At 68.6% G+C, this 16,573-nt stretch overlaps 1 protein-coding gene across 2 annotated transcripts; it reads right to left on the bottom strand.

Annotated features, from left to right (window-relative positions):
* Nucleotides 1-447: 447 nt before the first annotated feature.
* Nucleotides 448-15,137, bottom strand: ZBTB4 (zinc finger and BTB domain containing 4). 2 transcript variants are annotated; one of them, XM_074571866.1, is made up of 5 exons: nt 15,053-15,137; nt 11,226-11,299; nt 9,836-9,909; nt 2,252-4,233; nt 448-2,062 (listed from the first exon to the last, which is right to left on the bottom strand). In XM_074571866.1, the coding sequence occupies exons 4-5, from the start codon at nt 4,216-4,218 to the stop codon at nt 463-465; spliced, it is 3,567 nt and encodes a 1,188-aa protein (XP_074427967.1). In that variant the 5' UTR covers nt 4,219-4,233; nt 9,836-9,909; nt 11,226-11,299; nt 15,053-15,137; the 3' UTR covers nt 448-462. The 2 variants fall into 2 exon arrangements, with proteins under 2 accessions (XP_074427967.1, XP_074427966.1); XM_074571865.1 differs by having other exon boundaries at nt 448-4,233.
* Between the last annotated feature and the right edge of the window lie 1,436 nt (nt 15,138-16,573).

The following is a 16,573-nucleotide window of genomic DNA, read 5'->3' as shown; positions in this document are numbered from 1 at the left end:
CCCCACTTATGGGGCCGTCCCCCCCCCCCCCCCATCTCTTACGTGACCCCAACCCTCCTATGGGGTCACCCCCCCCCCCATATCCTATAGGGCCACCCCCCCTCCCCCCACTTCTAGGGGTCAGGCCCCCCCCACCCCCAAAACTCTCAATCCCCCCCCCCTTTCCGCGCTCTCTCCCCTCCCCCGGGGAAGCCGAAAGCGGGGGGCGGGGCGGGGGGGGGCACCCCTCCCCCCCCGCCCCCCCCCGCCCCGCCCCCCAAAAACCCCTCGCCCTCGGGGAGCCCCACGGCGAGGGCCAGGGGCAGGGGGAAGGGGTAGGGGAAGGCGGCCACCAGCCGGGGGCCATAGGGCAGGTTGGGGGGCGGGGGGGGGGCGGCGGCGGGGCGGGGGGGGGGACGGGCCGCCGGGGGCCGCCGCCGGGGGGGACGCCCCCCCCCCTTCGCGTCCCCTCCCCCCCCGTTTTTAGGGGGTCCCCCCCCCTTCTCCCCCCCCCGCCCCCCAACCTCCGCAGCAGAGGCCAGGGCTGCTCCTGCACCGGGAACCCAGGGGGGGCGGGGGGGGGCCGGGGGCCGGGGACAACCCCCCGTCACCCGCCGCGGTGTCACCCCCCGCCGCCGTGTCACCCGCCGCCGCCTTGTCACCCGTCGTCGCGCCGCCACCCGCCGCCTTGGCAGCCGGCGCGTTGTCACCCGCCATGTCACCCGCCGCGTCGTCACCCCTTGCCTTGTCACCCCTTGCCTTGTCACCCGGCGCGTTGTCACCCGGCGCTTTGTCACCCGCCACGTTGTCACCCCTCGCACTGTCACCCCTCGCACTATCACCCCTTGCCCTGTCACCCCTTGTCTTGTCACCCCTTGTGTTGTCACCCGGCGCATTGTCACCCCTTGCCTTGTCACCCCTTGCCTTGTCACCCGCTGTGTTGTCACCCCTTGCCTTATCACCCCTCGCGTTGTCACCCGGCGCGTTGTCACCCCTTGCCTTGTCACCCCTCACGTTGTCAGCCCTCACATTGTCACCCCTTACGTTGTCACCCCTTGCGTTGTCACCCGCCGCATTGTCACCCCTTGCCTTGTCACCCCTCGCGTTGTCACCCGCCGCGTTGTCGCCCCTCGCGCTGTCGCCCGCCGCGTTGCCGTCACCCGCCGCCTCCTCGGCGTCACCCGGCGTCACCCCCCGGGGGGAGGAGGCGCCCCCCGCTTTCCCTTCCCCCCCCCGCGGGGCCGGCGGGGTGTAGGCGATGACGCCGGGGGGGGAGGCGGGTGACAAAGCGGGGGACGCCGGGGGGGACGTCGGCGGGACCCCCTCGGCCTGGTGACGCTTGGCGTGCCGGCTCAGCGCCGCCGCCGTCTTGCAGACCTTGGCGCAGCGGCCGCAGGCGAAGCGCAGCGAGGGCCGGCGTCCCACCCGGGGGGGCCGGTCACCCCTGTCCCCCCCCTTGTCCCCGCCTTCATCCCCCCCTTCGCCGCCGCCGCCCGCCCCCTCGTGTCCCCGCTGGTGTTTCCGCAGCTTCCTCAAGGCCGTGAAGGTTTTCCCGCACACCCGGCAAAGGTGTTGCCAATCCCGGCGGCGCTGGCCTTCCCCGGCGGCGGCGGCGGTGTCACCCGCACCACTGCCGCCACCGGCGTCACCCTCAGCCCCGGCGTCACCCGCCCGCCGCAGCGAGCGCAACTTGCGGCGCCAACGGGGTTTCTTCGCCTTGGCGGTGCCGGCGGTGCCGGTGCTGCCGGTGGTTCCGGTGGTGCCGGCGCCGCCCCCCCTGGCGCCCCCCGCGCCGGCGCCCGCCTTGCGCTTGGGTTTGTAGGTGTAATAGGGGCGCCAGAGCCGGTCCTCGGCGTCGCTGTCACCGTCCCCAGCGGCGGCGGCGGTGGCGGGGTGGTGGTGACGCCGGGCGGCGGCGGCGGCCATGCCGGCGGCCTCCAGGCGCAGGTCGGTCTCGGAGATGCGTCGCTTGACGATGGCCTCCTCGCCGATGCGGACGGTGATCTGGCAGAGCGGGGCCGCCCGGTTGTCCCCCGCCGTCCCCACGTAGGCCGGTTTGGCCACGTAGGTCATGGTGCGGCCGGCGGCGGCGGCGGCGGGGGCCGGGGGGGCGGGTTGGGCGCCGTCGCCCGTCGGCGCCTCCCCGGCCGCTCGTTGGGCCTCGATGTAATCCCGCAGCACCTGCTTCTTCATGGGCCGCGCCGCCGCCGAGGAGGCCGCCGCCGGCGCCGCCGAGGAGGCCGCCGCCGCCGCCGCCGGCCGCCCGTTGTAGGCGATGACGGAGGCCCCCGCCGCCCCCGCGCCGGCGCCGCGCACGATGACGGAGGCCGAGGGGCGCCCGTAGGCGATGACCGAGGCCTGTTCGGGTCTGGGCGAGGGGAAGGCGGCGGCGGCGGCGGCGGGTGGCGGCGCCGGTTGGGCGGCGGCGGCGGCGGGCGAGAGGAGGCCGTCGTCCGGCAAAGTTTGGCTGTAGGTTTTGTAAGGTCTCTTGGGGGCGCGGGGGGGTAAGAGGCGGTAGAGTTTGAGGGCGTTGAGTTTGGGTTTGTAACCGCCGTTGGGCGTCTTCTCGGAGGAGATGAGGCCGGGGTTGATGCCGTGGGCGGTTTTTTGGTGGGTCTTGAGGTTGTAGTAGGTGACGAAGGCGGCCCAGCAGAAGACGCACTGGTAGCGCCGCTCGCCCGTGTGCCAGACCTCGTGCTTGGTGCGGTACTCGGCCAAGGCGAAGACCTTGTCGCAGTAGCGGCAGGGGTACTTGCGGCGCCAGGAGTGGACGTTGGCGTGACGCTTGAGGCTGGAGAGGGTCATGTAGGAACGGTGGCAGACGCCGCACAGGTAGACGACGTGGCCGTCCACCACCTTCACCACCGCCTCCTCCTCCTCCTCCCCGGCCCCCGGCGCTTCCAAAGCTCGGTGTCGCGACAGCAAGGCCTTTTTGCCCGGTTTGGGAGGCGCCGGGGCGACGTTGGCGTCGTTGTTGGCGTTGACGTCGCCGGCGGCGTGGTGGTGGCGTCCGTCTTGGCAGAGAACCTCGTGGGTCTGCAGCCTCTTGACGTGGATGAAGCTCTTGCCGCAATGGCGGCAGGCCAGGCCCCGCCGGCCCCGGTGGAGTTTGGCGTGGAAGCCCAAGGCGGCCGCCGTGCTGAAGCCTCGCCCGCACAGGCCGCAGCTCAACGGCGCCGGGGCCGCCGGCGAGGCCGAGCCGCAGCCCAACGCCGAGGCCGAGGCCCCGCAGCTCAAGGAGGCCGCCGCCGACGCCAACGCCGAGGCCGCCGAGGCCGCCCCGCAACCCAACGAGGAGGCGGCCGACGCCGCCGAGCCGCAGCTCGACGCCGCCGCCGCCGAGCCGCAGCCCGACGGCGCCGCCGACGCCGCCAACCCGCAGCCCAACGATGACGCCGCCGACGCCGCCAACCCGCAGCCCAACGACGACGCCGCCGACGACGCCAACCTGCAACTCAACGACGACGCCGACGACGACGCCAACCCGCAGCTGGACGACGCCGACGGCGCCAACCCGCAGCTCAATGCCGCCGACGACGCCAACCCGCAGCCCAACGATGACGACGACGCCAACCTGCAGCTCAACGCCGCCGACGACGCCAACCCGCAGCCGGACGCCGCCGCCGACGCCAACCCGCAGCTCAACGCCGACGACGCCGCCAACCCGCAGCTCAACGACGCCGCCGGCGAGGCCGAGCCGCAGCTCAACGCCGCCGCCAAGCCGCAGCCCAACGCCGCCGTGGCCGCCGCCGCCGCCGCCGCCTCGGCCACCGCCGGCGCCTCTTGCGGGGCCCGACTCAAGTCCACGGGGGCGGTGGGGGAGGCGGGGGGCGGCTCGCCGTTCATCTCCTTGGCGGCGGGGGGCGGCGAGTCCAGGCCTTGGAGGGTGGAGATGCCCAAGCGTCGCCCCACGGCCCCCAGGGCGCGCGCGGTGGCCTGGTTGGGCACGGCCAGGCGGGAGTTGTAGATGAAGTTGAGGACGTGGGAGAAGACGCCGGCCTGGACCCCCGGTAATTCCAAGACCTGGGCGGGGGCCGGCCAAGATGGCGGCGGCGTCTGGGTCAAAGCCCGTTTGAAGAAAGGGCTGGAGGCCGCCAGGACGTTTTTATGAGCCCGGAATTTGGTGTCCTCGGCGATGATGGTGACGTCGCAGAACTGGCCCCGCAGGCGCTGCTCGTTTAACTCCAGCAGTAACGAGCGGCAATGGCCGGCGTCCCACACCTCCACGACCGGAGCCATCCCCGCGGCGCCCACCTGGGGACACGGGGGGACACGGGGGGGGGGGGACACAAGGGGGGGGGGACACAGATGCGGTTTTGGGGGACGGCGGGGGAGGGGGGGGGGGGAGGGGACAGCCAGGTGGCTGCGTGTGTCCGTGTTCCCCCCCCCCCCGGTTTGGGGACACTTGGGGACACCTGGGGACACCCGAGTCCTCTATGGGGTCACGGGGACACCTGGGTCCCCCATTTGGGGACATTTGGGGACATTTGGGGACACTTGGGGACACCCGAGTCCTCTATGGGGTCACGGGGACATTTGGGGACACCTGGGGACACCTGGGGCTCCTCTTTGGGGACATCTGGGGACACTCAGGGACACCTGGGGACACCCGAGTCCTCTATGGGGTCACGGGGACACCTGGGTCCCCCATTTGGGGACATTTGGGGATACTTGGGGACACTTTGGGACACTTGGGGACACCTGAGTCCTCTATGGGGACACTTGGGGACATCTGGGTCCCCCATCTGGGGACTTTTGGGGACACTTGGGGACATCTGGGGACACCCGAGTCCTCTATGGGGTCACGGGGACACCTGGGTCCCCCATTTGGGGACATTTGGGGACACTTGGGGACACTTGGGGACACCCGAGTCCTCTATGGGGTCACGGGGACACCTGGGTCCCCCATCTGGGGACATCTGGGGATACTCGGGGACACTCGGGGACACTCAGGGCTCCCAGTTGGGGACACCCAACACCTGGGTCCCCCATTTGGGGACATTTGGGGACACTTGGGGACACTTGGGGACACCCGAGTCCTCTATGGGGACACTTGGGGACATCTGGGGACACCCAAGTCCTCTATGGGGTCACGGGAACACGTGGGTCCCCCATTTGGGGACACTTGGGGACACTTGGGGACACTTGGGGCTCCTGTTTGGGGATGTCTGGGGACACTTGGGGACATTTGGGGACACCCAAGTCCTCTATGGGGTCACGGGGACACCCGGGTCCCCCATTTGGGGACATTTGGGGACACTTGGGGACACTTGGGGCTCCTCTTTGGGGACATCTGGGGACACTCGGGGACACTCGGGGACACTCAGGGCTCCCAGTTGGGGACACCCAACGCCTGGGTCCCCCATTTGGGGACATTTGGGGACACTCGGGGACACTTGGAGACACCTGAGTCCTCTATGGGGTCACGGGAACACCTGGGTCCCCCATTTGGGGACATTTGGGGACACCCAAGTCCTCTATGGGGACACTTGGGGACACCTGGGTCCCCCATTTGGGGACACTTGGGGACACTTGGGGCTCCTGTTTGGGGACGTCTGGGGACACTTGGGGACACTTGGGGACACTTGGGGACACCTGAGTCCTCTATGGGGACACTTGGGGACATCTGGGGACACCCAAGTCCTCTATGGGGTCACGGGAACACGTGGGTCCCCCATTTGGGGACACTTGGGGACACTTGGGGACACTTGGGGACACTTGGGGCTCCTGTTTGGGGATGTCTGGGGACACTTGGGGACATTTGGGGACACCCAAGTCCTCTATGGGGTCACGGGGACACCCGGGTCCCCCATTTGGGGACATTTGGGGACACTTGGGGACACTTGGGGCTCCTCTTTGGGGACATCTGGGGACACTCGGGGACACTCGGGGACACTCAGGGCTCCCAGTTGGGGACACCCAACGCCTGGGTCCCCCATTCGGGGACATTCGGGGACATTTGGGGACATTTGGGGACATTTGGGTCCTCTATGGGTCACGGGGACACCCGGGTCCCCCATTTGGGGACATTTGGGGACATTTGGGTGCCCTATTTGGGGGTCCCGGACACCTGGGTCCCTTCTCTGGGCGCTTGGGGGTCGCCAGCCCCACACCGTCGTCACCCCCAGCCCCACGGATCGGCGTCCCCCAGCCCCACACTTTCCCCAGCCCCACAGATCCATAATTTAGGGCTCCCCCAGCCCCACATATCTGGGTCCCCAGCCCCACAGCTTGGGGGTCCCTCAGCCCCACACATCCACTCTCACCCCCCACCCCCCCCCGCCCCACACGGCCACCCGCTGTCCTCCGTGCTATGGGGCAGAGCACGCCTACGCCGTGGGGCAGAGCATCCCCACGCCGTGGGGCAGTGTCTCCCTGTGCTGTGGGGCTCGGGTTCCCCCGTGCTATGGGGCAGAGCATCCCTACGCCGTGGGGCAGAGCATCCCTGTGCCATGGGGCAGGTTCCCCCATGCCGTGGGGCAGAGCGTCCCCGTGCTATGGGGCAGAGCATCCCCATGCCATGGGGCAGGGTCCCCCTGCGCTGTGGGGCTGGGGGGGGGGGGGGGTTGCCCTGCGCTATGGGGCAGAGCATCCCTACGCCGTGGGGCAGAGCATCCCTGTGCCATGGGGCAGGTTCCCCCATGCCGTGGGGCAGAGCGTCCCCGTGCTATGGGGCAGAGCATCCCCACGCCGTGGGGCAGGGTCCCCCTGCGCTGTGGGGCTGGGGGGGGGGGGGGGTTGCCCTGCGCTATGGGGCAGAGCATCCCTGCGCCGTGGGGCAGGTGTCGTTCCCCCCCCTCCCGTGCCGTGGGGCAGAGCATCCCCGTGCTGTGGGGCCGGGGGGTCCCCCACGCCGTGGGGCAGGGTCCCGCCGTGCCGTGGGGCTGGAGGGGGGTGGGGGTGGGGGGCTCTACCCCACGGCGTCCCTGCCCCACGGCGCCCCGGCCCCCGCATCCCCCCCCACGGCGGCGGCGCCAGGAGCCATTTTGCGTCGGGGCCTCCTCGGACGGGGCCGCAAAATGGCTGCGGGCGCCGCCGCCGCGACCCACGGCGCGACCCACGGCCTGCCCCACGGCCTGCCCCATAGCTTCAACCGCAGCCCGCCCCACGGCACCGCCAGCCCCGGGGCTGCCCCACAGCGCGGCCTACGGCAGTGGGGCTGCCCCCCCGCCGCGGTGCGACCCACGGCGCCGCCGTCCCCCCGGGGCTGCCCCACGGTGTGACCCACAGACAGCACGGACTCTGCCCCACAACCCCGCTGCCCCCCCCCCCTCCTGCCCCACAACCTGCCCCACAACCCCCCCGGGATCCTTCTCTCCTGCCCCACAACCTGCCCCACAGCCCCCCTGGGACCCTTCTCCTGCCCCACAACCTGCCCCACAGCCCCCCCCGGGACTCCTCTCCTGCCCCACAACCTGCCCCACAGCCCAGCGGATCCCACCCCATGGATCCCAGCTGATCCTGACCCATAGATCCCAGTAGATCTCACCCCATGGATCCCCACAGATCCTGCCCCACAGATCCCGGCAGATCCCAGCCCCCCACGTCCCCGGGGATCCCACACACCAACCCCCCCCTCGCCCCCACCTGGCCCCACAGATCCCAGCGGATCCCAGCTGACATCCAGCCCCACAGATCCCAGCGGATCCCAGCTCCAGCCCCACAGATCCTGGAGGGTCCCAGCTCCATCCCAGCTCAGCCCCAGCCCCACAGAGCCCAGCTCCAGCCCCACACATCCCAGCTCTGGCCCCACACATCCCAGCCCCGATCCAGCCCCACAGATCCCAGGAGATCCCAGCTCCAGCCCCACACATCCCAGCTACCCCCCGGCTCAGCTCCAGCCCCACACATCCCAGCTCCAGCCCCACACATCCTAGGGGATCCCAACTCCAGCCCCACACATCCCAGCCGGGATCCAGCCCCACAGATCCCGGGAGATCCCAGCTCCAGCCCCACACATCCCAGCCCCGATCCAGCCCCACAGATCCTGGGAGATCCCAGCTCCAGCCCCACACATCCCAGCTATCCCCCCGCTCAACTCCAGCCCCACACATCCCAGCCCCGATCCAGCTCCACAGATCCTGGGAGATCCCAGCTCCAGCCCCACACATCCCAGCTCCAGCCCCACACATCCTGGGGGATCCCAACTCCAGCCCCACACATCCCAGCCGGGATCCAGCCCCACAGATCCCGGGAGATCCCAGCTCCAGCCCCACACATCCCAGCCCCGATCCAGCCCCACACATCCTGGGGGATCCCAACTCCAGCCCCACACATCCCAGCCCCGATCCAGCCCCACAGATCCCGGGAGATCCCAGCTCCAGCCCCACACATCCCAGCCGGGATCCAGCCCCACAGATCCCGGGAGATCCCAGCTCCAGCCCCACACATCCCAGCTCCGGCCCCACACATCCCAGCCCCGATCCAGCCCCACAGATCCCGGGAGATCCCAGCTCCAGCCCCACACATCCTGGGGGATCCCAACTCCAGCCCCACACATCCCAGCCCCGATCCAGCCCCACAGATCTCCCCCCCCCCCCACCCGCCCAGTGCCGGGATTCCGCCCCCCCCGGGGGCTCCCCCCAAACTCCATGGGGTCCCCCCACCTTCCCCCCCCCCCCCACTTTCCGTGGGGATCCGTGGGGTGGGGATCTGTGGGGCGGGGATCTGTGGGGCGGGGGGGGGGGCCCGGCGGTACCTGCTGTGGGGCGGGGCCCCCCCCCCCGGATCCCGGCGGATCCCGGATGTTCGCGGCGACCGGATCCGTCCCCCCCCCCCCCCCCAGGCCCCGGAGACGCTGAAGCCTCTTGGCCACCGGCCCGGTCCGGCCCGTGGCCAACGGCGGCTCCGGGGCCAGCGCCGGCCCCACGGCGCCCCACGGCCGCGACCCACAGGGAGCCGGAGCCGTGGGGCTGGGAGAGGCCTGGCCCACGGCACCCGGGGATCCAGCCCCATGGCGCCCCATCGCCCGTGGGGGGCCCAAGGTCCGCCCCACGGCACCCGGGGATGCCAAAGCTCTGCCCCACGGCACCGGGGATCCAGCCCCTCTGCCCCACGGCGTCCCAGGATCCCACAGATCTGCCCCACGGCGCCCCTACATCCAGCCCCACGGCGCCCCATCGCCCGTGGGGGGCCCAAGGTCTGCCCCACGGCTCCCTGGGATCCCAAAGTTCTGCCCCACGGCACTCCTACATCCAGCCCCTCTGCCCCATAGCACACCTAGATCCAGCCCCACGGCACTGGGGATCCCAAAGCTCTGCCCCACGGCACTCCTACATCCAGCCCCTCTGCCCCATAGCACCACTAGATCCAGCTCCTCTGCCCCATAGCACCTGGGGATCCAGCCCCACGGCACCCCACAGCCCTGCAGGATCCAGCCCCTGCGCCCCATGGCCCCATAGCGTCGCCCCATGGCCCCATAGCATCACCCCACGGCGCTGTGGGGCAGGATCCGGCCACACAACATCACCCCACGGCACCGTGGGGCCGGATCCGGCCCCACAGCATCACCCCACGGCACCGTGGGGCAGGATCTACCGCCACAGCATCACCCCACGGTGCTATAGGGCAGGATCCGGCCCCACAGCACCACCCCGTAGCGCCGTGGGGCAGGATCTACCCCCCATAGCATCACCCCACAGCACCGTGGGGCAGGATCTGGCACCGTGGGGCAGGATCTGCCCCCCGCAGCACCACCCCACGGTGCTATGGGGCAGGATCCGGCCCCACAGCATCACCCCCCAGCCCCGTGGGGCAGGACCTACCCCCCACAGCACCACCCCCCCTGGTGCTATGGGGCAGGACGTCCCCGTCCCCCCCATAGCGTCACCCCACGGCGCCGTGGGGCACCCCCTACCTGTGAGCGGAGGCCTCATGGACCAGGTGTTGCTGCTCCGGGGGTCCGCGGTGGGGGGTCACAGCCGGCGGGGCCTGGGGGGGGGACGGGGGTCAGAGCGGGGGGGGGGGGGGGGGGACTTGGGGGTCCCCAGGGTGATGGGGGGGGGAGGGGGGGGGGGGCACCCAGACACAGGGTGACAGTCGGAGGGTGACAAGGATTGGGGGGGGGGGGGGGGGGGGGGGCGACACCTGGATGTGGGGGTGGAGCCCGGGGACACTTGTGGGGTGACAGAGCCCCACAGCGGGGGGGGGAGGACAGTCACGGGGGGGGGGGGTGGTGACAGCGTGGGGGTGGCACGCGCCTGCACCCAGTGACAAAGGGGCAGCGGGGGACGAAATGGCGGCGGGGGACAAAAAGGTGGGTGACAAAATGGCAGCGGGTGACAAAATGGCGGCAGCGGGTGACAAAATGGCGGGGGACGAAATGGCGGCGGGGGACAAAATGGCGGCAGCGGGTGACAAAAAGGTGGGTGACAAAATGGCAGTGGGTGACAAAATGGTGGGTGACAAAATGGCGGCAGCGGGTGACAAAAAGGCAGGTGACAAAATGGCAGCGGGTGACAAAATGGTGGCAGCGAGTTACAAAATGGTGGGGAACAACATGGCGGTAGCGGGTGACAAAAAGGCGGGGGACGAAATGGCAGCGGGTGACAAAATGGTGGGTGACAAAACGGCGGTGGGTGACAAAATGGCGGCAGCGGGTGACAAAAAGGCGGGTGATAAAATGGCAGCGGGTGACAAAATGGTGGCAGTGGGTGACAAAATGGCGGGGAACAACATGGCGGCAGCGGGTGACAAAAAGGCAGGTGACAAAATGGCAGCGGGTGACAAAATGGTGGGGGACGAAACGGCAGCGGGTGACAAAATGGCGGCAGCGGGTGACAAAAAGGTGGGTGACAAAATGGCAGCGGGTGACAAAATGGCGGGGAACAACATGGCGGCGGCGGGTGACAAACTGGGGGGGGAGGGGGGGAGGGGGGGTGTCTCCGGGTGACACGTGACATCGCGGGTGACGTCCCGGTTGTGGCCGATGATGTCACCGTCGCCGGGGGGGGGGGGACGACACAGGCGCAGGTGTGACATCACGGGGGGGGGGTGTGACATCATCGGGGCGGGGGGTGGTGCCTCCGGTGTGATGTCATCCGTCGGCTGAGTGATGTCATGGCGGGGGGGGGCGGGGACAAGCCGAGGGGACCCCCCCCGCCGCCCCTCCCCCCCCGCGGTGACGTCACCGTGTCCCCCCCCCAAAAACCCTCCACGTCACCATGGAAACCACCCCCCGCCCCCCCCGGAAGTGCCCTTTGACCCGCAGCCAATGGGGGGGGGGGCGGCCCGACGTCAGCGCTCACCTGGATGCTCATTGGCCGGGCTGGGTGTGACGTCACCGAGGCCCCGGGTGGGGGGGGAGGGGCGTCTGAAAGGGCTGGGGGGGGGGGAAGGGGGGAGGGGTCAGTGACGCGGGAGTGACGTGGGGCCGCGTCACGGGGGGAGGGGGGGGGACACAGGAGACGCGACAACACGCGTCACCCGCGGGACACACACAACCGTCACACGCAACACACGGACACGCAACACAACACACAACACACGGACACACAACACAACACAACACACAACATGCAACACACGGACACACAATGGTCACAACCACACACAGATGCGACACACAACCACACTCACACCCGCACACGGACACACAACACGCAACACGCGACACACGGACACACAACGGTCACACACAACACACAACACACGGACACACAGACACACAACACACACAGACACACAACGGTCACAACCGCACACAGACGCGACACACAACCACACTCACAACCACACACGGACACACAACAGTCACAACCCCCAACATGCAACCACAGGCATGTGACACACACGACACGCAACACACAACCACAGGCGGACACACAACAGTCACAACCACACACGGACACAACACCCACAACACACAACCACAGGCGGACACACAACGGTCACAACACGCAACATGCAGCTACACGTGGGTGACACACACAACACACAACACACAACCCCAGGCGGACACACAACAGTCACAACCACACACGGACACAACACCCACAACACACACGGACACAACACACAACAGCAGGGAGACGCACAACCGCACACGGGTGTGACACACTCACAACCACACACACACACACACACACACACACGGACACAACACACACAGTCAGACACACCGAACCGCACACGGGTGTGACACACACACACAACCGCACACCCCCGCACACGGACACAACACACACAATCACACCCGGAGGCGACACACAACCCCCACACGACCACAGGCGGACACACAACCACACCCGGACACACCACGGTCACAACTGGACACGGGACACAACACACACAATCACACCCGGCCACAACGCACAACCGCACACAGATACACAACCACACCCAGGTGTGACACACTCACAACCGCACCCGGACACAACGCACAACCGCACACTGACACACAACGGTCACAACATGCACAACCGCACACAGACACAACCCACAACAGCAGGGAGCCGCACAACCGCACACGGGTGTGACACACAACCACACACAGACACACACAGACACAACCGCACACGGGTGTGACACGCTCACAACCACACACGGACACAACGCACAACCCCAGCCACACAACCCCCACACAACGACACCCGGACGCACAAGCACACAGGGACGTGTGACACAATCGCACACAGACACACAACCGCACCCGGACGCGACACCCGAACGCGACACACACGGACGCACAACCACACACAGACACAACCCACAACAGCAAGGAGACACACAACCGCACACGGGTGTGACACGCGCCACAACAGCACACGGACACACAACCGCACACAGAGACACAACCGCACACGGACACTTGACACTCACAACCACACGTGGACGCAACACACAACACCGAGCAGACGCACAACCACACACGGGTGTGACACACACACGACGACACACGGATGCACAACCGCACACGGACGCACAACCACATACAGATGTCACACCCACACAACGACACACGGACGCACAACCGCACATGGATACACAACCGCACACAATGTGACACACACAACGACACACGGATGCACAACCGCACACGGGTGTGACACACACACAACCGCACACGGATACACGACTGCATACAGATGTCACACACACACAACGACACACGGACGCACAACCGCACACGGACACACAACCGCACACGATGTGACACACACACAATGACACACGGACGCACAACCACACACAGATGTCACACACACATGACAACACACAGACGCACAACTGCACACGGATACACAACCGCCGCATACAGATGTCACACACACACAACGACACACGGACACACAACCACCCACAGGTGTGACACACACACAACCGCACAGGGACACACAACCGCACACGGGTGTGACACACGCACAACCGCACCTGGACACTCGACACCCACAACCGCAGGCGGCCACAACACCCGCCCCCGAGTGGGCGCACAACCGCACCCGGCTGTGCCACACACACACACACAACCGCACCCAGCTGTGACGCACACACACACACACACAACTGCACCCGACTGTGACACACACACACACAACCGCACACAGGTGTGACACACACACACAACTGCACCCGCCTGTGCCACACACACACAACCACACACAGGTGTGACACACACACAACCGCATACGGGTGTGACACACACACACAACCGCACCCGGCTGTGCCGCACACACACACAACTGCACATGGGTGTGACACACACACACACACACAACTGCACAGGGACACACAACCGCACCCAGCTGTGATACACACACGCACAACCGCACCCGGCTGTGACGCACACACACACAACTGCACACGGGTGTGACACACACACAACCGCACACGGCTGTGACACACACACACAACCGCACAGGGACACACAACCACACACGGGTGTGACACACACACACACACAATCGCACCCGACTGTGACGCACACACACAACCGCACACGGGTGTGACACACACACACACACAATCGCACCCGGCTGTGACGCACACGCGACACACACACACACACACACACACACACACGGCCACGCAACGACACACGGATAAACAACCCCCCCCCCCAACCCCCCGCCGACACACAACCGCACACCGACAACACACACACCCCCCCCCCACAACCCCCCCACCCCAAAAAACACCCCCCCAAACCCAGCACTTGGGGGGCGGGGGGGGGGGGGAGTCCCGGGGGGGGGGGACGACATTGGGGGGGTCCCCAAGAGGGTCCCCGGGGGAGGGGGGGGGGGGACGACACACACAACACACGGGGCATTTGGGGGGGTCCCGGGGACACTGGGGGGGGGGGAGACATTTTGGGGGGGGGATCGGGGGGGGGGGAGGGACGCCGGGGGGGGGGGGTTTGGGGACATTTTCGGGGGGGGGGGAGGGGGCGGGGCACTTTGGGGAATCCGGGGGGGGGTGGGGGGAGAATTTGGGGACCCTGGGGGGGGGGATTTAGGAGCGGGGGGGGCACTTAGGGGTCCAGGGGGGGGTACTTAGAGGCTGGGAGGGGTATTTAGGGGTCCGGGGGGGGTATTTAGGGGTCCGGGGGGGGGGGAGTTAGGGTTCGGGGGGGCATTTAGGGGTCCGGGGGGGGGATATTTGGGGGCCCGGGGGGGTATTTAGGGGCCCGAGGGGGGTGTCAGGGTCCGGGGGGGGGTATTTAGGGGTCGAGGGGGACATTTAGGGGTCCGGGGGGGGGTATTTAAGGGTCCGGGGGGGGTATTTGGGGGTCCGGGAGGGGGTGTTTAGGGTTCGGGGGGGGTATTTAGGGGTCGAGGGGGGCATTTAGGGGCCCGGGGGGGTATTTAGGGGTCGGGGGGGTCCCGTGGCGATGGTGGGGGGGGGTCGCCCCATAAGGACACCCCCCCCCCCCCCGTTCCCCGGGGGGCGGCCCCGGGGGGCCCGATCCGGCTCCAGGCCCGGGCCTTGGCGGGGGGGGGGGGGGGGGGGGGGGTGTCCCGGGGTCCGGGGCTGGCGGGGGAGTGGGGGGGGGGGGGTCCCGGGGTCGAAGGGGGGGTCCCGGGGGGGTCCCGGGGGGTGTCCCGGGGTCGGGGGGAGGGAGGGGGGGGGCCGTTACCGGGGCCTGTCCCGGGGCCGGGTGATGTCGCGACGGCGGCGGCGGCGGCACAAGATGGAGGCGGCGCCGGGCCCGGGGGGAGGAGGGAGGGGGGGGGGGGGGGGGAGAGGGACCCCCCCGGGCCGGGGAGGGGGACACGGGGGGGGGGGGGGAGACAATGAGGGGGGGGGACATGGGGGGGGACGACGAGGGGGGGGACACTGAGGGGAAACGGGGGGGGGACAATGGGGGGGACATGGGGGGGGAATGGGGGGACACTGAGGGGGGGGGACACTGAGGGGACACGGGGGGGACACGGGGGGACACTGAGGGGGGGGACACTGGGGGGGACATAGGGGAGGGGGGGATGAGGGGGGGACACTGAGGGGACACGGGGGGGGACACTGAGGGGGGGGACACTGGGGGGGGACATAGGGGAGGGGGGGATGAGGGGGGGACACTGAGGGGACACGGGGGGGGACACTGAGGGGGGGGACACTGGGGGGGGGGACGAGGGGGGGACACTGGGGGGGGGACACTGAGGGGACACGGGGGGACACTGAGGGGGGGGACACTGGGGGGGGGGACGAGGGGGGGACACTGAGGGGACACGGGGGGGGCCCATGGGGGGACACTGAGGGGGGGGACATATTGGGGGGGGGGAACGCGACGCTGTGGGGGGGGCCATGGGGACACATGGGGGGGGACACGGGGGGGGACGGGACACTGGGGGGGGACACCGAGGGGACATGGGGGGGGGGCACTTGGGGGGGACATAAGGGAGGGGACACGGGGGGGGGGACACACACTGAGGGGGGGACACGGGGGGGGGACATGGGAAGGGGGGGTCCGGGGGGGACACACGATGTGAGGGGACATGGGGGGGGGGGACACTTTGGGGGGGGGGACGTGACGGGGGGGTGACAGCGGGGTGTCGCGGTGGGGGACACGAGGGGGGGTGACAACACAACGGGGGGTGACAACACAACACCACAACTGGGGACACAACAGGGGGGTGAGGGCGCACAACGGGGGGCGACAACACAACGGGGGACACAACGACACAACGGGGGGGGTGACAACACAACGGGGGACACAACGACACAACGGGGGGGTGACAACACAACGGGGGACACGACGACACAACAGGGGGAGCGACAACAAAATGGGGGACACAACGACACAACTGGGACACGACGACACAACACGGGGGTGACAACACAACGGGGGACACAACGACACAACGGGGGGGTGACAACACAACGGGGGACACGACGACACAACTGGTGTGCAACAGGACACAACTGGGACACACTGACACAACGCAGGGGTGACAACACAACGGGGGACACAACGACACAACAGGGGGAGCGACAACAAAATGGGGGACACAACGACACAACTGAGACACGACAACACAACACGGGTGACAACACAACGGGGGACACAACAACACAACTGGGACACGACGACACAACACGGGGGTGACAACACAACAGGGGACACAACGACACAACAGGGGGGGTGACAACACAACTGGGG

This window comes from Larus michahellis, unplaced genomic scaffold (genome assembly GCF_964199755.1).
Source record: "Larus michahellis unplaced genomic scaffold, bLarMic1.1 SCAFFOLD_363, whole genome shotgun sequence".
Classification (NCBI taxonomy): Eukaryota; Metazoa; Chordata; class Aves; order Charadriiformes; family Laridae; genus Larus; species Larus michahellis.
This window is presented reverse-complemented; position numbering and strand designations above follow the sequence as displayed.